The following is a 24,442-nucleotide window of genomic DNA, read 5'->3' on the forward strand; positions in this document are numbered from 1 at the left end:
TTTCGTGATCTGTGATCACTTCTTTTCCAATTCAAGTCTATGGGAGCCAGGGCTTTTTGGAGCCAGCAGCTAGTGGACGCAGGTTTTTGACACCTCCGGGTTGGCTTCATTTTTCAGGGCCGGTTGCTACATCCATCTTTTATACAGTCTATGGTAAAAACTGATGTTTCTTCTCTTCAAAGTAGCCGCAGACCCCCCTCCCATCACTAGTGATTAACCTTCACGTGAAGGCTGGATAACTGTGGCTGCTACAGATGTGATGTTTGCTTTTAACTCCAGTTTGTGATTCATGGAGAAATTCCAAAAGGGGCACAATGCTCACAACAACATGATGATATCATTACCAAGACCAGTCTCTAAAACTTTTGATCACACTTTGCATAGACAAATATCCTTCCACTTTTTATTTTATGATATGTGTTCATCACCAGCAGGAATTGCAACATCTGCAGGGTTTGTTTCCTTCTGCAAAAAGTAACCGATGTTCCCTTAAAGCTGCCCCGGCTTGTAACAGACGTGAAGAACAAAGTCGTATTTTTCACAACAGACAGGAAGAAGCATAGATCCAACAGTCTTGTTAATAGATAAAAATGATGCAAAATACTCAAGTAATAACACTCATTTGCTTTGATGTTGAAGCTGGAAAAGTGTATTTTAGTCTTAATCCACTGAAAATACCTTAAATCTAGCAGACAGAACACGGTGTCCAATCCTCAGGGACATACATATTCTATCCACTTCACACAGTCTGCTGGTAATTGGTGTCGGTGATTAGAGGAGGCTTGGGTTCTCTCCTCTCGGATTTCTCAGCCGGGGAAGTGTGGGGTGGACTTCTCCCCGTTGCAGCTGATACGAAGATGTAGCCCAGCTGGAAGACAGTAAACACTGTTAGTATTGACTCACGCTGCGAAAGCCCACCACTCCGCTCGGCACTTCATAAAGGGAATCAATCAAAAACTAATTAGGATGAAAGACACTCCGGCCTAAATCTTCTGCAAACTGCAAAGACTTTGTTGCGCCTCATCTTCATGTGCAACAAGTTCATTTTTAAAATCTTTTTCATAAACCTTAGTTAATTTGTCATTGAAAGATGGACTCATCCAGTCTTTTTTCACAGAAATCCTGTCTAAGAAAGTCATGTTGCATTTGTGATGCTTTATTCAAGCTTCACACTAAACCTCGTAATTACAGTTACTGTTTGAAAACAAATGATTTAATAAAAATCCCCCTCTTCTTGTTGTATTATGCCAAAGCTGAAAATGTGAAACAGTTGAAATTGAATGCTTTGTGAAAGAGAAGAGGAGCAAACCTGCACCAAGTTTTAATGATTTGATTCTATAGTTAATGCAACATGAGTTATATGTGTTTTTATCCATGCATTTATTGAAAATAAATATTTTCTGTCTTTCTCCAGAACAGTGCCACAACAAGGCAGCATTCAAATATGTGACTACGATTCTATGTTACATTTCTGCACATTCAAGTAAATGTCCCGTTTTCCAACTGCCTTGTGTGCTGTAAAATGTCTCGATCATGCCTTTAGCTTGGAATACTGTAAGCTTTAGGTGTTAATCTGACATAATTATTCCTCTATATTGTAGTATCGGGAGATTTCCATGAGTACCCACCAGTTTTTGTGGCACGCATGCTGCTTTTGTCCACAGTCTGATGTGAATGTCCAGGGTTCGGCTTCATCACGCTGCTGTAAATCTTTTCATTTCTTTTAGCCGCAACAGGCCTACAGCCCTGACTTGAATGAGAAATCAGCTGTGCTATTTGTCTGGCCATGGCTGTTTTTTCCGGAACCGGCGGTGGTGTTTTGCGTGGCCGAGCTGTCGCCTTGTCTTTCTCTTGAGCCCCGTCTCTGAAGATGTCGTCGTCAGAAAGGGTGATGTGGCGGAGATGCACAGCACAGAGCTCCTCCAACGTCACCGTAGGCCTCGGGTTTCCCAGAGATGTGACAAAGGCAGAGGAGTCGGAGTGATGGCGACGGAAAGGTTTGGGTTTGAGGGCAGGTTTGGTTGACGGCTCTGGTTTGGGAGTGTTAGGAGGCGAGACGACGGGGAGGGGAAGCTGCAGAGACAGCCTGTTGGTGCGAAGACGAGAGGAGCTGGGGCTGGACTTGGGTTGCAACTTCCAACCTCGAGGGTCGTGACCGGTGATGACAGATGTCTGGGTAGGAGGAGGCGAGGAGCAGGATGAGGTGGTGGATGAGGAGCAGGAGGAGGAGGAGGAGGAAGAGCGACCAGGTGAGGTAAAGGTCCCAATAGGAGGGCAGGAGTAGCGTTTCTCGGGAGTATGGGATGCTGTGTGGGGTCGGAGAAGGGAGAGGCAACGCTCAGGAGGCTTTGGTCGCTTCTTCTTCTTCTTTAAAACAACACCATTGGGGATCCCACATGTGCAGAAGTCGGCCGACCACCGGCGCTGATGAGAGGGAGGGATCACGTCGAAGGTGGAGCATGTTGACAGGGGACGCTGTGGTCCTTGTCTGTCCTTGTTCTGTGCTCTGAGGCTCACATTGTTAGCATCAGGCCCCTTTTCACTCATCTGGGCATCCTTAGCGTAACAAAAAATAGAAGGGGCTGCTGTGCCATTAACAGCAAGGGTGTTGTTACTCATCTCGCTTGGTCGGGTGAGTCCTCGATGTGTATATAACCCTGAGGAGAGAGAGAAAGGAGGGAGGGTTTCAGGATGCTTCAATTTCAAAAAGAGGAAGAGCAGACGCCCAGCTGAAAATGAAGTTTCACATATTTCCCAACTGCTAGATTTTCACAACAGAGATTCTGGCTGTCAACACTCATAAGTTGTGTGGATTGAGTGAAAAATACTGGTTTTATTATCAAAAGGCAAATAGAGCGTTTATATATTTAGCTCAGTTAGATGTTAGACTTGGGTTTTTGCTCAAAGTGTAAAGTCAAAGTGACTCACTAATGTCCTTTGGGAGTGATCTGAGTTTTATTGCTGATAAATTTTACATTTAGGAGTGTGCCCCTTTTGCCGCTGCTTTAAAATATATAAATAAAGTAGCTGATCTGGATAAACTACTACTTTGCACACATCAGTAAACATGTTGAATAAATAACAGCAAATTCTCTTAAAACAGCCTGAAGTATTTCTTAAAAACTTGAGAACTTCTGATTAAAGTAAAACCCCCGAAACCTTGAAACTTAACTTCAACTTGTTTGCAATGTTGCTTTTATTCAATGTGAAATATAAAATATATTGTTTACCTGCAGCTCTGTGCTGATCTCAGTTGTCTCTCACTCTGGACTAATCTCTTTCACACATCTCTCTTTTAATGCTACTCTCTCTGAGCAACCCACCCAAATCTGACCACAACTTCCCCAAATTAACGCCCAGAAACCCACAGATTCCCCATTTCACACACGTGTGCACACATGAGTCTTGATAGACTCGATTGGCAGCTGTTTCATAATGGCATGAAGTAAGAGCAGAGTGTGAGAGTAAACAGTTGTTCAAGAGAAACACTTTTCACACAGCTTCAAAGCACTTAGAATATACATTTACACCACTATGAGCTCGGTGAAGCTGCTATTATTTTGCTATTTTCAGTAATAACCTGCAGCTTTTTACTCAAAGGATTCACCCGACAATGACTTTCCCGAGCTCTGAGTGCTCAAAATGAAACTTTATCTGTCAAGTCTTGGTAGAGTAGTGTATCTCATCATTTTCTATGTTTGATCGGGTGTAGTGTTGATGCTTTGCATTTTGAACGCCTCTTGTACACGATGAATCACATTGAGTGCTCCCTATTCATGGATAAACAGTCTCAGCAATTATAGGCATTTGTTTTCAAGCATGTCATAACCGCTCACTGCTTCAGCAACTCGGCTCCAGCTGCAGGCGAGAACATTTTGAGCCACGCCAGCAGTTCAGCTCTGGGGATGGTAATGATTGAGTTGGTCCATTTCTTCGGTCCAGGCTGAAAAATGGGTTAGATTGGAACAAAATTTGGTACAAACATTACCTGACTCTTTCTCTACTGCCATCATAATTTCAACGTTCATGATTATGGGTAAAATGTCTTTAACTGTTGGATGGATTGCCATGAAATGTGTTACATTCATGTCCCTCTCAGGATGAACTGTAACAACTTTGGTGATAAAACAACTGGCATTCCCATCAGCCTCAGCTGCTTTGTGTTTATTGGCATCATTAGCATGCTAAAGTAGCAAACAATCAATCAATCAGACTTTGTTTTTACAGCACTTTACATAGAAATAGAATGTAACACAAAGAGCTTCACAGACAAGAAGGCTTTAGAGAGAAACAGTTGCTCTCTGACACTGTTCTTTGAATGGTAAATGCATTCTTAGTTATGTCTTTGATGTCAGGGTTAAAACTGAGATGTGAGTCAAAGATGAGGTTTCTGTTTTCATGAGATGGTTTAATGTAAGGGCTTGCGGTTACACAATAATTTTCTCTCTCAGTTTCACTACCGACCACCACCATTTGTCCTAAAGTAGCTGGAGATAATTGTCTGCTATCTATAACTTCACATCTAAAATGCGGTTTAAAATGGCCTGCAAGCCATCGTGAAAGCTTTTGCTCAGCGACTCACAAACTTCAGCAACTATAACTAGTTCACATATACCAGGTAATGTCACATGCCCTCAAAGACTCTGGGGGACAGCGCTGCCTGATGGCTTGCAGGTGACATAACTACTGAGGTACAGAGCAGCAGAGCGGTAGGAAGCTGGAGTGAACGAGCCTGTGAGCCTGAACTCAGGGCAAAGAAACCCTGAAGTTGCAGATATGAATTTCTCATGACAGAGGTGCAGCAAAAGTCATGTGTAAAAAGACAATTGTTAGGCCCACTTGACTTTTATCTGGTTCATATTTCCAGCATTTGTAGCCAAATACTTCTACTTTTCATCAATTAATATCTTTGTACACATTGACAAATCTTTTTACGTATTGACAAATGTCACTATGGACACACAGATTGAGATACAGACACACAACTCTCCATACTCATTTACAAATAGTATTTTGCTACATTAATAACCCCATACAGGGCAATATACAGCTGTGTGTCATCAGCGTACCTATGGAAACGGATGCTGTGCCTCCTAAGGATGTTTCCAAGTACAGAGTTGTCAGTTTGGCTGTAATGACCTGTCACTGGGCAGGTAGCCTGCAAGTAGAACCGGACTGCATTTTTATGTTAGAAAATGTTTAAGGTCAAAGGGGCTATTTCATTGTCAAAGATTAAAGCATAACCATGATAAATACTTTGAAAATATCTTACTCCAATTACTCCAAGAGGCGGTACCTACCCAACGCTTAGACTGCACCAGCTCTTATTTGAAGGTTTTTTTCTGCAAAAACATAGGTCATTAGAATAATTTGGAGGAGAGGGGAAGTAGGTGCTTCATTATTTAAGAAATGGTTGTCGTTTGCGATGTTGTAACTCAATTTTATAGTTTACAGTTCATTTGTGTTCACTAGATGTAAAAATGAATAATAACTTTGTCATTAAAAAGGTGAAATCCTTTTACAGCCAACTCTGGTGACAATATTTTTAGTAAATGAGCATGAGCAAGGTTCATTTTCTGGAGCATTTTGAGATATAGTGGCACTGACACTTTTTTCTTATCTATTTAGAAGAGACCCGCAAGGTTCAAGAAGCTGTATGCAAATGAGAACGTGACATTATCTGGTGACTTCTAGTGACCGCTGCAAATAGTTTAGAATTGGTGAGATAGAGCTTTTTTTTTTACCCTTGGTGTGACTTTCAGCAGTCTTTCTTGCCACTCCTATCCTTGCACAGCACTTTGTCGAAAGGTCTGACTGCACTTATTACCATTCTGCTATTAGGCAACAATAAGATGTAGTGCACCTTGCAAATAGTGTTAGAAGTGAAGCTTTTTTTTCCCAAATATTGTTGGGCAGACATGCTAGAATGTTCCTGTCAGACAGCAAGCGGTGTGAACATATTCTTTGCGCATCTTTACAACCGTTCACTGAAATAACCAAGCAGGTCTGCCTCATTCCACAATCCAAATCTTTGTCAAAACTGGCGAGAGTATAGGTGGCGCGGAAGTTGTTGATGTTTCAAATAGCAAGAGGGGCTTTAGGAGTGGAAACGCAGTGGCAGGCTTATACCCACAGTCTACATCTGGTGAGTCACATAAGGCTTCCACTGACATCTTTTCTTCACTTAAAATACGCGCCCAGCAAAGCGATCCCATTATTCAGCAGTAGCCCCTTTATAAACCCCCAGCCACGAGAATCAGGCTTTGTGCCAGATCCAGTGATTTCAGACACGGTGTCAAACTGAGCGCTGTACCAAGGCTGTAAATCTGACTGCGTGTCACAAGCTATCACATGCAGACCAACCTATACACGTGTCCCCCCCAACACTCCCACGTTCCGTATGAACTCCGATGCTCAGTTTTGACAGCGAGTCCTTTGAAGTTTGATCACTTTCAGCTTTCAGAAGCTGTGTTGTTCCTTTCCTCACTTCCCCGTAATCCACCCACAGGCCGCCGAGATCTTTCAAGGCTGTGTGAGTAATTGGCAGGTTCGCATGATGTTGGGAGTCGGAGCTGCTAGGTGAGGGCTCAGTACATTAATCTCAGAGTAATGAAGTGATGTAAACCTCACAGGATACTGTAAACCTGCAGACGAGGGGAGGGATTACCGCTGCTCAGAGTGTCTGATGATGCACGCACAGAGAGAGACGGAGGGATTGTGTGAGTACTGTACGGTATTTGTATATATGAGACAAACCTGACCTTTCTTACTCAGCGTTTCGTCCAATAGCAATAAAATGTATCCGCCGCCGCCGCTCCCTGCTTGTAAGAAGAAGTCAATATGTGCTTATTGATGCTTGAAATGTTAACAGTAGCTCTCTGCTCAGTTGGTCGTCTCTACTTATGCTATTTTTTGGGTTATATTTCTTCTGTATACCACATCACTGGTAACACTCTTGCTGGGAGCTTTTCAGTTCAGTTTAGTCTATTAGAAAATTGCTGCAAAAACTTTTTTCTGCAGCCTAGAAATTCACACAATCGAAATAGGACAGCGGTGTATTTGAAACTGAAGGGGACTGTAAACAATATGAGGTTTAATAGTGTAAAAAACAACATTCAGATATCAGGAGGGGAAAGTGTCTAAAAGTCTTTGTTTTGAAGTTGACAGAGAGATTTGTTCACAATATCTGAGCACAGGACCCGGCTCAGCCGAGGTGTACAGTGGAGCTCTGCAGAAAAATGAGAGATTTGAAGCCTGATCCCCTTCAGGTTTTTGCTGGCGAAATGATTAAAGAAACCCTTCAGATTGTTCGAGGAAAGCTTCAGAGAGATGAGCATGACAGTTAGTCGCACACTGGCAGGGTTTGGAGGGCTTCTTGGAAGTAAAAGTGTCAGAAGTTTTTCTTGTTTTGTGAGCTGTTTGGTAGAGAGCGTTGTGACTTACTGAAAAATTGGTTGCACTTAACCTTATTGATCCATCTCCAGCTCTCTGTTGAGCTCTGCTGGAAACACATCAGACCTTTTGAGGAGGTTGGCAATGGAGATGGTTCTTTAGTCGTCCAGTACAAACAATGAAAATATTGCTAGAACTTCTTTTTAACAATACCGATGGAATACCAAGTGTTTCGATTGTTGTTTTTTTCTGACAGCATTGAAAACAGAACAGTCACTATCTACTGCTTTATAATAATGACAAAGTAAAAACATCTTGTAAAGACATTATGTTGTGCACTTTTTAACAGGTTTATCGTGATATTTTTGGAGCTCTACCTAATTATGTTGACATGACTTAACGTTTAAAAAACACTCATTATTTTTCTCACACTGTACATTTCTGCAGGTCACACTATTTCTGAACAGCTCCTGTCTCTTACATGCACCAAAAAGTGAAATCACACTTGAACATACTCTCTGTAAGAATGTATTAGAAATCATGAACTGAAATGTGTACTTGTTGGACTACAGCAAGACTAGATTACCAACTGGAAAAAATAGGAACCTTCCCATGGACCTCACACCCTGAGGGGCCCCTGAAGCCACAGGTTCATCCGTCTCCACTGGTTTTGCCCATTTAATTAAAGAGCCTAACCATATTCCTGCATTGTCAGCTAATTACCTGGCCCTATCTTGTCAGGTGTCTGAGTCTAGTTTGAAGATGTTTATTAATTCAGTTTATATTGTCCTCGTGAGGAGATTCTCAATATCAAATTATCACAAGCTAAGCCATTAGCACAGGAGGTCGGATTGGAAATCTTAATGGGAACTTGGAGGCAGCAAGGGGATGATGAGGGCTCAATAGCAAATTTTTACCCCTAACATAGCTTAAATATGGCCATGAGTCACGGTCATTATTCCTGAAAACTACAAGATTCTTGTCGCAAAAATGTTGGTGCTTGAAGAAAAGAAAAAATAAAGTGCCAGTACACCTCTTGTTCCCATGTTGGTGTGTGTATCAGCAGATCATTAAGCAGCCTACGAATTTCTCCAGTGAAGAAAAGATGCCAGGATATACTGCTGATGTTCACAGCATGACCTTAATTAATCGAAGGGGTGACCATTTTAATTATGAAAATAAAAATGATTGACTATGTGCAGCAGCTTTAGTGTGTTGTGCAATGAAGTCATCAGGTTGGGATGTCCCTTGTGTTCTCAGCCGTGACCTCCTAGAGAACTAATACAATCCTCGATACCTGAGAATAAGAACAGAATGAAGTATGAGCAAACACTATTTACTGAGGAGAATGCTTTCTGTAGAATATTAAAGAAAAGTGACTGTTAACAGTTAAACACATAAGAAACTGTAGGAAATATAAAATGTAGAAAAATTAAGTTATGACACTGAGCTTTGGCTGAAGAGTTAAACCTACTTGAGAGACTATAGGTAATCATTTTGTTGTTTGAAACGTTTGTTAACGTTGCGGGACCAGATCCAACAGCTTTGACTGCGATGTTAACTGCAAATGTGGTAAATCAAATATTAGTTTCTAGACATAGCTCCGGTTCTATTACAGCGTAGGAAATATAGCAATGGAGGGTTTGTTTTTTTTAACTTTTGTCTATTTTTGATGGTGATGTTTGAGAAACGAAGACTGTTCAAAGAGGACACGGAGAGGGAAGAACAAATAGTACTTGTCCTCTCCAAATTTAACCAATCTGCATGTCTTTTCTGTATCTACCCTGGAGTAGGTACAGTCATCCTCGAATGTATTCATACCCTCCCATTAAAGAAGGAAAAAAACAGGTGTCACTGAAACAAGTTGAAATTGACAAAAGTAGTAATAAATAAAAATTTAATGAAAATTACGACATTGCTTTTGAATTGTGGTTCAACAGAAATATTTTACAAAAAAAAGCAAACAAGCACGATGGGACTCGTAAACTAATATTTTGTTGAACAACCCTTTGAGCCAATCACTGCAATCAAGTGTTTTCTGTAACTCTCAATCAGACTTCTGCACCTGTTGACAGCTATTTTGATTTTGGCCACTGCTCATCAGCAAAGTGCTCTTATTTGTCCGGGACAGTTTTGTTTTTTGTTTTTTTAATTATTCTTTTCAACCACAATTCAAAAGCACTATTGTGATTTTTGCCTTTTCTTAAATGGAAAGGTATAAATACATTTGAGGACGACTGTCCTTTTTCTCCCTTGAAAATGAACCTGAAATAGGTTCTACGGAGGTGGCTCTAGAAATCAGAACACAATTTAATGTTTGGGCCATTCTAAGACAAGATCCTTCAGTGGAAACAGCCTGTTGTCTGCACTGGTCGCCACAGAGGTCGTTTCAGTGTCAGTTTGTGCACCTGCTCATGACTCATGCCTGCTGCAGTGTTGAAACATCGCTGCCTCTTAGCGCTAATCAAGCATATTAAATAGTTGTTTTTTTTCTTTTCACTTTCACGTAGTCATAGGTACACTAAGGTCTACAATGTAGAAGTACAGCATACCAGTGAGTGCTGGCCAACTTTGGAGTTTATCAAGTGCCACCAAGAGAGAGTCTTCTGGGATGCTTAATGCCTACCAGTTAGGAGTGTTGTTTTGTTGGCGAGCTGAAGTCGCTATCACTGTGGTTCATTGAAAGCGCCACTGAAGCTGCTCCAACGACTTATGTCATGTGTCAGTGTTCAAAGCGGGTACATCAGGACCCAGAATGATTTGGTTCATTTTATGTCATTGATTCATGGACTGACGCTTCAGATTATCAGTTAAAAATTGCTCAAAATTTGCATTCCTTCTTGTATCATTGCATATTAACATAGCTGTCTGCTTTCGATGTTTGATGAACGTTCATAAACACCAGCACCACTTGCCAAGCGCTCTGTTGCTCTTTGCTGTCATTTATTTGGAGCTCTGTAGATTTCTGAATGTCATGTGTGGGCAGGTCTAGTCCCCTGATTTGGACTCATCGCCAGTAAGAATATCGCTCTGCCTGCTTCTCATTTGCGTCACCAGCCCAGTTCTCTTTGCTGTTTTCAACAATGGCTTAATAATCTGACATAACTCACACAGTACATTGATAAAGCATCGCTGTTGACAAGCTGCTCTTTGTGGTCCGTGTGAAAAACCAACACGTGTTGGAAAAGCAAACAGAATTTCATTTTCTAGCAAAGAAGGTTTTGTAACCTTGGTCTTGAGAAAGGATGATCCCTTTTAGCAGCGTTATTTGTGGACATTTTAGTGAAGGACATCTGTTTCTAGCATCCTACATGCCTCCACAGTACTAATGAAATGTCCGTTCTCCTCTTAAGCGACAACAGCAGCCTTCCTGCTCTCATCTCTCAAACAGAAGCGATGTTTTGACACAACCTTGAACCGCTCTCGAGCACTTGCTTCACTGTTGCACAAGCGCTCCAGTTTTATCACACCGAACTCCATGCTTTTCTTCTCATGCTTATCCAGGCTTACTGGGAGAATCTCAGAATATCTCACCGTCCTTCACCATCTCCTGTGAACTGAAAATTAGGCAGGATGGGAAGTTAATACAAATCCTGTGATCCTCTGTGGCTCATTATTAAGTATCTTCACCATCTTAAAAATTCATTTTAATGCCACGAAAATTAGAACCATTCTGGATTTTTGAAAAATTTATAATGGTTGTTAAAATTTATTTTTTTTTTTTTAAATGATTGGATTTAGATTTAATCACACACACAAAAGCACACACCCATGTAGCGGAGAATAAGGAGCAGTAATTAGCATAACTGAAATTATTTCCATAATCATCAGGGCTAATTAGAAACATGAAAGTAGGGCAGCCACACAGCCTTCATGTAAATTACTGTAGCCTCTATTAATCATCCTCTTTTACTGTTAACACATGGTCATCATAAGAACACACAGTTGTTTTTTTTTTGTAAGGAATCGGAGCTGAAATAAATAAATCAGGAGTAGCTCTTTGTGAATTATTTTCACACCTAGCTGCTCACCTGCTCTGTTATTAATATTTGGCTGTGCTGAGGAGATGCCAACTTTAATGAATTTTACTAAATCAAATATAGAATCTTGAACTTTTTAAGAGTACTGCACTGCAGTCTAGTTATATTGTTCGATTAACTTGATGCCACAGAACCAGTGGTTTCTTCCTTCTTGTCAAAACGGGTTGCCTACATCACCCACAAAATGCAACTTGACTGCCACCAGTTTGTGAAGTTGGAGTTGAATTATACCCCTCGTGGAAAACAGACAAGAACAGACAGCAGCAGAACTAAAGTTGAACAGTTTCCAGCAGCCTTTTCTCTGGACAGCAAGTTACAGAAATTAAAATCAATCCAATGTCAACAAACTTTGAAAGACCTGCCATCACAAAAATGGAATTTTTAACCACAGTCAATGCCAAAGCTGAGTATTCCCACGATGAAGCTGAACATAGATTTACACTTCCGGGGTATTGTACGTAACAAACCTCAGGAACCAGTCTCGTGGGGCTTTCTGTATCATCATTCTTCTTCATATTTGGTTTCCGGTTCAAACATGTGTGGTTGTAGCAGTGTAACACTGCATCTTCCCATTGTGTGGTGTGGAGTAGCTTTGAGCAGAGGTGAGCTGGTGTGCTCGAACTGCAGTAAGTGGGGAGAGGTGGGTGGAGAAGGAAGTGATGGCCTCATAGAGCTGCACATTCTAAAGGAAGCAACACTGTAGAGGTATAACTGAGCCATTTTAAAGTGAAAAAAAGGCTTATTTTTATGTTAAAAATAAATAAATGTGGCTGACAGAGATGTGGTATTTAAGGGTTTAATCAATCACTAAAGAGGGACTTGGAGAAAATATCACCAGCAAATTGAAAGCACAGGGCGGCATTTAGAATATTTTTTTGGAAATGCAGAACAGCCAAATAAATGACAAGCGACAAATAGCACAGACAGGCTTTGCTAAAAGGCGACGGACGTTTCTAGAACAGTAGTTCATGAGTCAAACATCTTGGCACGCCTGCTTTGCAGTTTTGTTTTATCATAACAGACATGTACGCTGATTTTGATAAATCTGTGAGAAGCTAATATTGGCCAACAGTGTCAGGCTGGCTGATGGATAAATCAGGCTCTGAATGAAAAGGCGCCCGTCACGTTGTGCGGCATTCATTCATTCTACCTGTTTTCAACAAGCGCCACAATAATGCCACATCTACGACTGTTCCCATATACAAACAAAGACTGATGATTTTAATAGCTTTAATCAGTGCAGTGGAATATTGCAGAGTGCTTTTATTTGTTTTTGTTTGTGAATTAAATTGCATTAGCTATTTGCTTGCAGTAAAGACGGACTTGCCCGATACTAATCAGATCTGGGGAGACTGAAACTGAACTCTCTTTGCTCTCTCTCTGTCTCTTAGCTGCAACCACCATCTTGCTTTAGCTGCTCAAAGACATCACTTGTCATAGAATATCTCAAAAAGTTTGCACATAGAAGTTGGATGGAAACATGTATTGTCTCGAGTGAACAATGAGATGTGTTTCTCGGAAAAGTTGCGTGTGAGTGCTTTTCAGGCGAGCCAGGTAACAGGGAGCCAAGAGACCACTGGTCCGTAATTGGAGGGAGATGGATGGATGGAGGTGCAAAAAGAGAGAAGATGGGTGAAGAAGGGGAGGATTGGGAGGAGAAGATAAACCGGGAGCAGTGAACAGCCGATGAATCTTTCATCTTTCTTCCATTCTCCTTCCTCATGTATCCATCCATCTCCTCTGTCGGCAGTCTTTATCTCCTGTTCCGCCCCTCGATCATGTCTGTCTCCTCTGCACTCCCTCCTTTGCCTTCCTTTCCTTTTCCGTTTTGGATTTCTTCACCAATCTGTGTTCTCTTTCCATCTCCAGGCGTGGTTGACAGAGATTCACGAGTACGCCCAGCAGGACGTGGTCGTCATGCTGCTGGGCAACAAGGTGAGATCTTGTTGCCAACACTGGGAGATGGATGGACAGATGGACTCATAGAGGGTGGGATGGAAGGATCATGCAAGGAGGTATAATGGGAACCGGATGGATGGATGTGCCGAAAAACAGGGATAGAGTACTATTTTATGATTCACAGACGGGATTTTCGACTGTCACACTCTGGGGGTGTTTCAGTGGTTATATGTCTTCATGTTGGAACAGCAACAGGCGGAAGTACAAGAATTATTAAAGCACAAGTAATCAATCCTTTACATGTGTGACATGAAAGTAAATCCACAGCGAAGCTCAACCCAATCCTGCGGTCACATTCAGCTCTGTGGAAGTAAATCTTTTTAGTTGTAGCCTTCCTGTTTAGGTTTTTATGTATCTCTAGCTGCTGAACACAATAAAGTGTTGAGCTTTAAAGAGCCACAGACAACTAAATAAAAGTAATTCTGTTCTACAGCTGCTTTATGTGTAAATGGGTAACACCCTCTTCTGCAAATGATGAAATGCTGATCCATGTTTACAGCTTGTTTTTGGGTTCTTGCGTTACCAAATATTCTGTTAATGCAGGTTTAAAGATCATTTAAGATATCTTTCCTGTATTTTTTAAAAATTTGCAATTATTAAAATTACCATGTGCAAAATTAGCTAATTGTAGTGGTACATTATGCCTTTTTTAAACTGGTTTCCAGCCATCGCAAGTCCAGTTAACCAATGATATGCCTGTACTCATAAAATACAGACAGGTAACGAATGAAAGGAAAAAAACTACTTGAAGCATCTTAGTAAGTTGTTGGGCTGCCGTGTGCTGCCGGAACACAGTGTTTAGTAAAGGCCAGGAACATATGATTCACATCATTTTAGTACTTATCAAACCATTCAATGACTCCGGTGGATGGAGGCATTGTCATCAGGATAGAAAAGTTTGATTACAGTGTGAAGGTTATCACCTATCAAGTTTTGATACAGCACTTGAACTCTTCACTTGCACATTTTTAGTTCAGAGCTTTGAAGTCTCCCAGGGAGAGATAATCCTTCAGCTGTAGTCTCTTCTGAAGGTTATTCCATGACTCAGGATGCTAAATAAGAGAAGGCCGTTCTGTCAAGTTCTGAGAAAATGCTAGGCACCCTGCTATTTAGCTGTTTAGTTGAACGAAGATTGCAAAAGTTGATGGTTAGAATGGCGTATTTCTTTATAAACAAAAATAACCCTAGACTTAATAAAGGCTACGAAAAAAACAACCAAATACAATGTCTACACAGCGTAGGGTAAAGGCATATTAAAAATGCCCTCATTGTCTAAAACATTTCATAATGTAGCCTGAACAAGCATTTTCGTAACCACTAATTAGCTATTCTTGTAGTTTAATCGTAACAACTGGACTTGCTTAAGTTTCTTGAAGACGTTTCACCTCTCATTCAAGAGGCTTCATCAGTTCTGCCTCTTGGATGATAGGTGAAACGTCTTCAAGAAACTCAAGGAAGTCCAGCTGTTATGATTAAACTACGAGAATAACCATGACCTGGACGACTGAGAATCTTCACAGACGCGCTAATTAGCTTGTATAAGAAATTTGATATCTAATATTAGCAACTTAATGAGCACATTGTTTTTATAAGATGGTGGTGACCTAAAGTATCTGAAATAATAGTTAACATGAGATTGACAAGCATGAGCTGACCAGAAACGTGACTACATATTCATGCTAATCCATTACAGGAAGTTAGGGCAGGGCGAGGCGCTTAAAACACCTAAAGGAACGGACCTGTAATCTGCCGTTTCAACTTTTCTTTCTCCACTGTTGTGTAGGAACTAAAAGTTTTGACCGCAATGTTAGCGCCGACAATAAAAAAATTGTAGTTACTGGACACAAGTCTAGTTCTATAAGCACATAGCAAAATAGAGCGAAAGATGTTTGTTATGCTAGCCTATATGGGAAATGTTACATTGAAGTTAGCCATGTTTGAATGGAGAAGACTGCTACTCGACATCGAGAAAGCAGGAGAAATGCCACATTTTGCCGTCTTCAAGAAAACTAAGTTTTTAGGGTCAATAAGAAGCAAGTACACCGCAGTAGGTACTTATTCTGCCCTTGAAAAAAGCACTAAAAGAAGTTCCTGCTGTTGGAACACATTCAAAGTTTTGTACTAAAGTGACCTGCAGGTTCATGGAAAACAGCCTGATGTTACTCTGTGTTTGCTAGAAGGCACCTGTTTGCTAGCATGCTAGCTAGAGCAACAGAGGCAGCAAAATGGCTGCCGTTTTAGCTAGTTTTGGAGCTCCGCTGCCTCGCTGCTTAAAAAAATAAGCAAACAGCCTCTTTTTTTTAAATGAAAAACATATCTGGGCAAACATTTAATTTCTGTGTTGCAGATTTTAATGTCACAGATCCTCAGTTTGTATTCCTTTTCAGGGCCCAAATAGCTTTAAATGTCAAACAGGTGGTTAAACAGGAATAAATTTGTGAGAATATTGTAATTTATGATTTAAAATAGAATAATTAGAAAAGTATGTACATGTAAATGTCAGACACGGGGAAGAAAATAGCAGAGTTTCCCTCATTAGAGCACCCTCCAGATAGGACTTTGGATTCGAGCTTGACTTTCTAACTGTGCATTACTTGTTGAATGCGTTCTAGGCCGACTCCACGCATGACAGGCTGGTGAAGCGAGAGGAGGGCGAGAAACTGGCAAAGGTGAGCTTTTTATATCATGCATTTGCACGCACATATATGTACGGTACCGTTTGACACATGTAACAAGAACAAAATACGTCTTGTGCTTAACGTGCCCACGCAGCCATGTGGACGCTGCAACTGTGTGGCTGCTGTTTTCTTCATTAAGTGTGTGTAATTATGCATTCATGGAGGCACGTAATGTTATTGTTTTGATTAAATGACGGAGGGGGGGGATCTCTAACTTCATTTTCCAGGCCGTTTCGCTCAGATAAGCTCTGAGAGGCGTGTTAGAGTAAATGTAAATTGGTAAGGAGGAGCGTGGAAGAAGCACGGCAGCTGTCAAGGCAACACGCTCGGCGGGGGAATGAGATGTTCCCGCGCACACTGAATATGAGACTGCGATACCTGGGAGCCCCTCTCATCGACTGCACTCTCGCTGTTCTTCATAAATGACAACAAAATTAGTTTTGAAAGCCACCTATCACAAGTATTGTTGAAATATTGGTATTGATCAGCAACTCTCTCCATCCTCTCCAGGTACTTTAAACCCTGGCTCTATGCCTGTGAGCTCCAAATCCTGCATTAATCATAAACCTCATCTTTCTGTCAGCGTCAGGTCATTTTGTCCACACAAGAAAAGCTGCACACACTAACACCTCATAACGGTTTTCTGTGCAGGAGTTTGGTGTGCCGTTCATGGAGACGAGCGCTAAATCTGGACTGAATGTGGAGCTGGCCTTCACCGCTGTGGCCAAGTGAGTCACACACAACAGTATGAAAAGCCTGGTAGATATGCGCACTATGAGCACAATACAGCAGGAGAAAAACACAACTTTCCTTTCTTTGCTACACATAACAGTTCCTCCTCTCCAGCTTCGCCCAACGTTTCAGAAAGATTCTGCTGCGTACCCGACATCGCCGAGTCGCTACGAGAAGCATGTTTGTTGACGCTGGCTCCGTCGTTCCATTTTCCCTCGCTCCGTCAGTTTGCCCTAATGATGATGTCTTTGAAGCAAGATCTTGGAAAATGAAGGGAAATTCAATGCACCATTATGCTGTAATTGCCACTTGTCACAGTTTTTCATTAAAAGCTACGCTGCGTTTCTTTAGAAGTGAGAAAACAGGAGCTCAGAGAAAGCGGCGGAAGACGTGTTCACGCGTTTTACTTAAGTAAAAGTACAAACGCTACGGTTTTAAAAATACTCCATTACAAGCAAAAGTCCTGTAATCAGTGTGTTCCTGAAGTAAAAGTACAGATTTATTATCAGCAACATGTACTGAAATTATCTAAGTAAAAGTATTCATTCTGCTTGAGGCTGAACTAGTTTTAACAACTTCTTTTATAGCAAGATAGTTTAATCCAGATAAATCGGAGTGGGGTGACAAGTGGAAAAAGAAGAAGACAAAGTTTTAATACAAAAAATTGTCCTATATGTCTTGCAGTTTGAGTCTTTTGTAATTTGTCATGTGTTAAAATGGTGTTCTTAAAGATAAAACAATTCTAAATATCTTATCTAGCTTTAATCTCAACATGTGCCAGAACAACTGTCAAATAAATGTAGTGGAGCAGAAGTACAGAATTGCAAGAAAAAAAGGACAACCTTAAGGCTACTCTTTGTACTTTGCTTGAAAAAATGTACTTAGTTAAATACCATAACCTTTGTAAAAGTAGTAAAACATAAATAGTAAGTACTCTGAAACCACGTGCAGCTAATTTTGGTAGATTAAAGTTTGCTTCATGAATTGTACATTTGTGGACCTAGTTTGGTCCTTGCCTAACAATCAGCATTGAGCATTGGGGACCATTTCCCAAACAAATTCGATTCCAAAAATTAACTTTTGATTTTGATTTTACTTGCAATACCAAATAAACCATGTACTGCAAACACCTACTGCACTGCATTTTGACTGCTATCCAGGTGTTCCGCTACCATGCAAATTGAATGCATTCATGTCTTCTCATCGTTTATTTCATTTGCCTTCATAAATTATGAGTCTGGCGTTATTCTCGGTGAAGCTGCTCCACTGCTGCTGAGTTGCTTGATTAGCAGTTGCACAGCATCAGAATCAACTTTCTAAGTTTGTACACACAAACAAGAAATTTGAGTCTGGTGAATCTTAGCTCTCTGTATAAGGAATAAAGGAAACAAATGAGAACTATAAAAATAAGAGTAAGAGCCAAAAAAAAGCAGTATTTACAACATGTATGCAAAGAAGCAGGCTCACTGAGGTAAGTGTGGTAACGTTTAAAATAGTGCATGGGTGTGGACTATTGCACAGTGGTTCCTGAGTCTCTGAGACTAATGAGAGTTCATCAGGGTAACAGCCTGGGGGAAGAAACAGCACAAATGTATGTCTCGTAACAATCGCTTTGATTCAGCAAATGCTGCTACAAGACGCTCTATAAGGAAGAGATTTGACTCCGCTATTGAAAAGTAAACCTCGAAATATTCCAGAAGCCCGAAAAGAGACCACCGTAGCTATTGTTACGATTACTTTATCGGGCTCGGTGGTTTATTGTTGTGGTACCTCTAACCTCCAGACCTTCCAAGAATCAGAGTCGAGAATCGTTGGGAACTGGAATCGACATGCTGAATTATAATTGCTAAAATACTAAAGCTACCCAACCCTGCTAAGAATGAAAGTAGTGGAAGTCATTATTTGGCCAAGGAATGACAAGCCCTGTGGTTTACTGAATAAAAAAAAAGGTTACATTAAAGATAAAGTGCATTTTAATCAATAGACAATAAGGAGAGGGCTACAACATGTGCTGTGTCCAAGACTGCACAGTAATCAATGAATGAAACTAAAATATCTTCCTTGTTGCAATGTATATCTGCACTAAGACATCCTCAAGATGTATTACATTTAGCATGATGCTATTTGGGGTCTTTAGAAGCTGCCAATTTAGAAGCTGAGAGCAAAAAAGCCAGAGCTCTCGTCTTAAACAAGCAGTCTGGTAATGATCGGGGCGAGCAGGGTTATTAGAGTTATTTTTTGGCGTGATGTACATTTGAATTTGTTCCCTCTGGTCATGGTATAATAATAGAAAAATACAAAACTCAGGCGTTCAGACACACAGGGATCCACATTCCAAACTGAGATGTTAATATCAGATCAGTGTCTAAACCAAAAGTTTCTCTTGACAGTAACGTGAACAAAAATAACCGTAATGAGGATTTTATTTTCGACCGTGCGCTTCTCTCAAATGTCTGGTGTCGGACAGTTTGTGTGGGAGCCGTTTCACATTTATAGCCTAGTTATGGTAACAGGCTGGCACGGTGGGGTGTTGCCAAGAATAGCGTAGCACAGTCTGGTACACAATTACTCTGCAAACACACAATATAAAACCAAATCTTTTTGTGTCGTTGTGCTCCAGCTTATGTTAACATCTTTTCAGTTTTTACGTTTCCTGTTTTCTCTCGTCTCTCCAATCCTCTCCATCGCTTCTCCTCTGTGACTCATCTACCTTGTCGTGTTTTCCGCTCCGCGTTTGGGTTCATTTCACTTCGGTGGTCGCTTATTTGCACAAAACACACAGGTGGAAGTGAAAGCATTAAAAACAGGCAAAACATGACAACAAATGGTCTGTTAATACGCTAATCTATACTTTACTGACTTCTTTGACATCGAAATATTAGATGAAAAAATAGTTTTTTTTTGTGAAACATCATCCATTCCTCTCTGTTAATATTTTATTCAAAGGTCATGAAGTCACCATGGTGTTAGCCCTAATGAGCTAATTAACACTTACAGGCAGAAGCCCAGAGGCCCAAAGGGTCTGGAGGTTCTGGTCCAGAGTGTTTGTCTGAAATGATCAGTAGGATTTTTTGTTAGAAAGTCAATCAAAGAACTGCAGAGAGAGCATCACAAAGAGACAATAAAACAATCCAAACAGACTCACAACCACCATAACTGGACCACAAAAAGACACAAAGCAACTTACAGAGAGACTCAGAATGACTATAAAAAGATGTAAAATTATCACAAACAGTCCAAAACAACCAAAACTTTAGATAAAGATGCACAAACAACCACAAAGAGATTTTAAAAAATGACCCCAAAAAGACATAAATGATCACAAACACACAGGGTGACCAAAAAAAAGGTTCAAAACAACCACAGTGATACAAATCAGCCGTAAAAAAAACCCAAAGTGACTATTAAAATATGGAAAACAACTACAAAATATGCACAAAGAGATACAAACATCCACAATGAGACTCAAAACAACTACAAAATAAAATAAAATGACCACAAAGGGACATAAAGCAACTTTAGAATGACTCAAAATGACTATAAAAAGATGTAAAATTATTAAAAACAGACACAAAACCACCACAAAGTAACCGAAAACCAAATCATATACCCGCAGACCACATAGACAACCATAAAGAGATCTGAAGTAACTGTAAAAAAAAAAGCAAAACAACCACAAAGAGACTCAAAATATCTATGAAGAGGTACATAATGACTATAAAGAAATGCAAAACGACCATAAAGGGACAAAACAACCACAAAGAGACTCAAAATATCTATGAAGAGGTACATAATGACTATAAAGAAATGCAAAACGACCATAAAGGGACACAAAGAGAAACCAAAAAGCTGCAGTGAGACATAAACCCTTAAAATGCACAAAACAACAACAGAGAGCTCTGAAACTATTGTCCTGGTCTACATCCACACAAGGCAGCTGCAGCTTCAGACCACATCACGTCTGTGCTTAACAGATTGGGGCTCATGTCCTCTGACTCTCTAAAATTCGACCTCGGTGAACAATGGATTGCATTGTTTTGAGATGTCTTTATATGAAATACACAGTGAGCTCTTGAAGTGCCCCTAGGGGATAAATAAAGTTATTTGAATTGAACTGAATTGAAAACAACCACAAAAACCTGTACAATTATCACACAGAGACACAAAACAACCACACAAGGAGCTGATGGGACAAAATTGACAAAGAGTAGTTTTATCTCTTTCTCAGACCTCATCCATGACTCTAACAGTTTGTTAAAAAGTAGGAATGTTTCCATTTTCTGCCACCTAAAACTTCTACCTCACCACATTTAAGAGGGAACTACTGTACTTTTTTTGTCTTGTGCTGCATTTGCCCGACAGCTACAAGGACTAGTTGTACATTTCCTCAGAACTCCCTGAACTATTTAGTATCTTTAAAAAGATCCCCAAAGTAGCATGTAGGGACCTGAGGGAACAGAGCAATAGTCAGTATTTGGAACTTTTCCTAAATGCAGTGACAGCAGTTAAGTGAATGCACAAGAACTAAATACAAAGATGAGGATGATTTAAAGGTAATAAAACTCTTGTTATTACAGGGGGGGACACAGTTATCGCTGCAATTATTTCAAGTTGATAGCAAAGTTTAAATATTTAGTTTTTCATTGGTAGCGCTCGTCCTCTTTCCATGTCTTCCTCAGAGAACTGAAGCACAGGACCATGAAGGAACCGGATGAGCCGAAGTTCCAGCTGCAGGAGTACGTCGACAAAGAAATGAGGACCGCCGGCTGCTGCCGCTCGTAGACGACATCCGCCATGTCTGTGTCTGTGTGTTTGTGTTTGTGCAAGAGAGAGAGAGAGAGAAACAGAAAGAGAAAGAACAGGTACATCGTGTTCGACATCGTAATAAGCTGGAGTGTGTGTGCCTGGAGCTGACCCTGAAATTCTCAGTGTTTGTAATATTTCTCTGTGGTTATTTGGCCAATACGCTCTCTCTCCCAACCCACCTTTTCCTCTGCAACTGTGAATGTAATATAACTCCTGTCTACATGCTTGCACATACACATGCACGTCCACACACAAGACACCCGCACATACAGCTAGGAGTCCACTTCACGGCCTGTTCGATTCATTCTGTGCAGTTTCTCCATGAGTGATGTACATATTTTAAATGTAATTTTGATTTTGTTGCTCTGAAAGCTTTGTAGTTTGTAAATGCCTGTCTTGTTGAAACAAAACTATACGGACACAAATATGTCGATTATCAAATCAATCTTGTTGAAGTAATAGAAACACGTTTGTACAAAAACACTACTGCACCTAATGTAAGCTGTCTAATGGCACCGTGTGCTGTTAATGTACAGGATAGCGTATGATTACTGTTTTAATAATACTGAAATGTAAGCAAATCATGACTTGAGCTGTTGCCATTTTATACACAGCTCATTTTAATTTTGACTTCAAAGCTGACACATTTTAACATTAATAAATCTTCATCAGTAATTTAAGAGACAGTTTTAAATGTATAAAGCAGCATCATCAGCGTAGGACTTTAGGCCTCCATTAACTTCTGCAGATATCAGTAAGATTAAGTTACATTTTAGGAACCACTCTTCAAGGGAACGGACTTCGGAAATGTTAATCCTTTTACAAAAAGTGAAAGAAAGATACATCTAAGGCAACACAAAAAAACAGCATTATTAGGAAACTGTATTTAAATTTGGATGTAACAAATAACTTGGATATTGAGGTTAAAAGTTCTCTGGAATCAAAAAACAAACCCGAAATGAAGTCCTCTTCCTAGATTTTTCTTGGTCTCTCCACTACATTTCCTCGCCTTCATCAGCTGATTACATTTTAATGGAATTCACCTTTTGCAAATATTTAGTAGATCAAAGGGAAACCATGAGATGTAGTTGAAGAGCCTGATCTCACTTTCAACTTGTCATATACTTACGCTTTGTCAAGACCGCCTGGCATCACATTTGGACACACAGGGTACCTTTTACCGTTGTTTTTCAATGCACAGGGTAGTTATCTGAACATTAGAAACTGATGCCAAGAATCTATAGCCAAGTGTTCTCTGCTGGTGTCATCACCTTTTCAGGCATCAAGAAGTTTGCCTTGTGCTCAGTGTTGTCAGAGGGTGTGTTCGAACCCAAACCATGATCTTTTCCTAAACCAAATAGCAAGCAAGAACTAGTCGCAAACTAAAAGCAAGTGAAAAAATAATGGTCTGACACAGAACACAAACCTCAGTCTCCTGGGTCATCCCTCCAATCTTGTTATACTGCTCTTTTAAACTGGAAAAAAAAACAACCCCTATGTGTCTTTTGGTGTCAAATATCGATGTCGGTAGCACGAACACAAAAGGATGATTTTCTCAGATGCCAGCAGCTTTGACAAAACAACAGTATCTGACACCCTGGGAATGAGAAAGAGTTGCATTGAAAGTTCCTTATAGAGTTTGTACTTTTAGTGGACCTTTAGATCAGATTTTTTTTTTTTAAGTTAAATATTGCTTGTGTTGAAAGAGAAGTTATTGATTACTCTCCACTTTTTCTACACACCACAGTGAATGTTCAACTCAGTGTTTAAGACACCAAACATCTGAATCTTTTCACGTTGCATCAAATTACAGTAGATATTCAGTGTATCATTCCTTTCATTACAATCGTAGGATTTTGAGATGTAAACTGCTTAGAAGTATTGAACAGCTTTCTAAACTTTGAGGAATCATTGGTTAAACCTTTTCTTTCTTCTTTTTAGTCATTTTCTCTGCAGAGGTTTTGTAAGTCCTGCCAGTCAGTGGAGATGTAGAGTTGTAGTCAGTGTTCGTCGATTTTTGCTGAATTATTGTTGGGTTATGGTCCAAACCTTAAGAGAACTAGAAGTTGGTAGTAGGCTGAGAGATGAAGCACTGCTACATGGGATGTTTAAATTTAAAAAAAGGATTTTCAGCAGTTTATTTGAGTCTGTAAGCTGTTTTCATTGGTAGGAAAACTGTTTTATTTTTTCAGATATTTTATCAAAGAGGCAGATTTCTGCTAATGTTGAGAAAACGCGTTAAACTTTTTCAGGAAATACAAAAGACTTTACAAGTGATCATCCATTTTCAGAATAAATAATTAATTTATTGTTAACTTGTAATCTGTATACTGTATCTGAAATGAGATAGTTTGTATTGTACCAATCTCCTGTGTTCTCAATAAAGAATCTATCTGAATGACAGTATTTTTCACATGGATATGTACCACCATCTAGTGGCAGTTACATGTAATTACATTTACTGTGCCCAATGGTTATTCTTCACAATACAGCAGAATGTCCAGTATAATGGCAACTCCTTAAAGTGCTTTGGAAATGTGCTACAAAGCCCTGTTATGTGCCTTTCCCTTCCGTTTTTCTTTATGTCACATTCTCAGGCCTTGAAAAGTCTCATCTTCGAGCGCTTATATTGCACTGACTCAGGGTCAGCAGTGGAAAGAAGATGGGCTTCAACCGGCAAGAATCGTCCTTCAGTCATGAGTATACTTGCAGGTGGGTGTGAATGCACTTCCTTTGGAAAAATAAGAAAATGTCTAGAGGAACAGAAGCTTACCGTCTTGTATGTATGTCTAGTATATATTTGTAGGTTTGTCAAAACAATGACTAATGTGAGTA

General features: G+C 40.1%; 2 protein-coding genes across 2 annotated transcripts; one reads left to right on the forward strand and one right to left on the reverse strand.

The window, feature by feature from the left end:
• Positions 1 to 375: 375 nt before the first annotated feature.
• Positions 376 to 3,302, reverse strand: LOC103367176 (NHS-like protein 2). The gene is made up of 3 exons (XM_008295129.1): positions 3,231 to 3,302; positions 1,629 to 2,657; positions 376 to 868 (listed from the first exon to the last, which is right to left on the reverse strand). The coding sequence occupies exons 2-3, from the start codon at positions 2,617 to 2,619 to the stop codon at positions 807 to 809; spliced, it is 1,053 nt and encodes a 350-aa protein (XP_008293351.1). The 5' UTR covers positions 2,620 to 2,657; positions 3,231 to 3,302; the 3' UTR covers positions 376 to 806.
• Positions 3,303 to 11,850: 8,548 nt separating this feature from the next.
• LOC103367180 (ras-related protein Rab-26-like) lies at positions 11,851 to 21,583 on the forward strand. Its single transcript, XM_008295133.1, has 5 exons — positions 11,851 to 11,886; positions 13,302 to 13,367; positions 16,004 to 16,060; positions 16,721 to 16,797; positions 21,481 to 21,583. The coding sequence occupies exons 1-5, from the start codon at positions 11,851 to 11,853 to the stop codon at positions 21,581 to 21,583; spliced, it is 339 nt and encodes a 112-aa protein (XP_008293355.1).
• The last annotated feature ends 2,859 nt before the right edge of the window (positions 21,584 to 24,442 follow it).

Source organism: Stegastes partitus, unplaced genomic scaffold, assembly GCF_000690725.1.
Source record: "Stegastes partitus isolate 25-593 unplaced genomic scaffold, Stegastes_partitus-1.0.2 Scaffold1022, whole genome shotgun sequence".
In the NCBI taxonomy this organism is placed as follows: Eukaryota; Metazoa; Chordata; class Actinopteri; family Pomacentridae; genus Stegastes; species Stegastes partitus.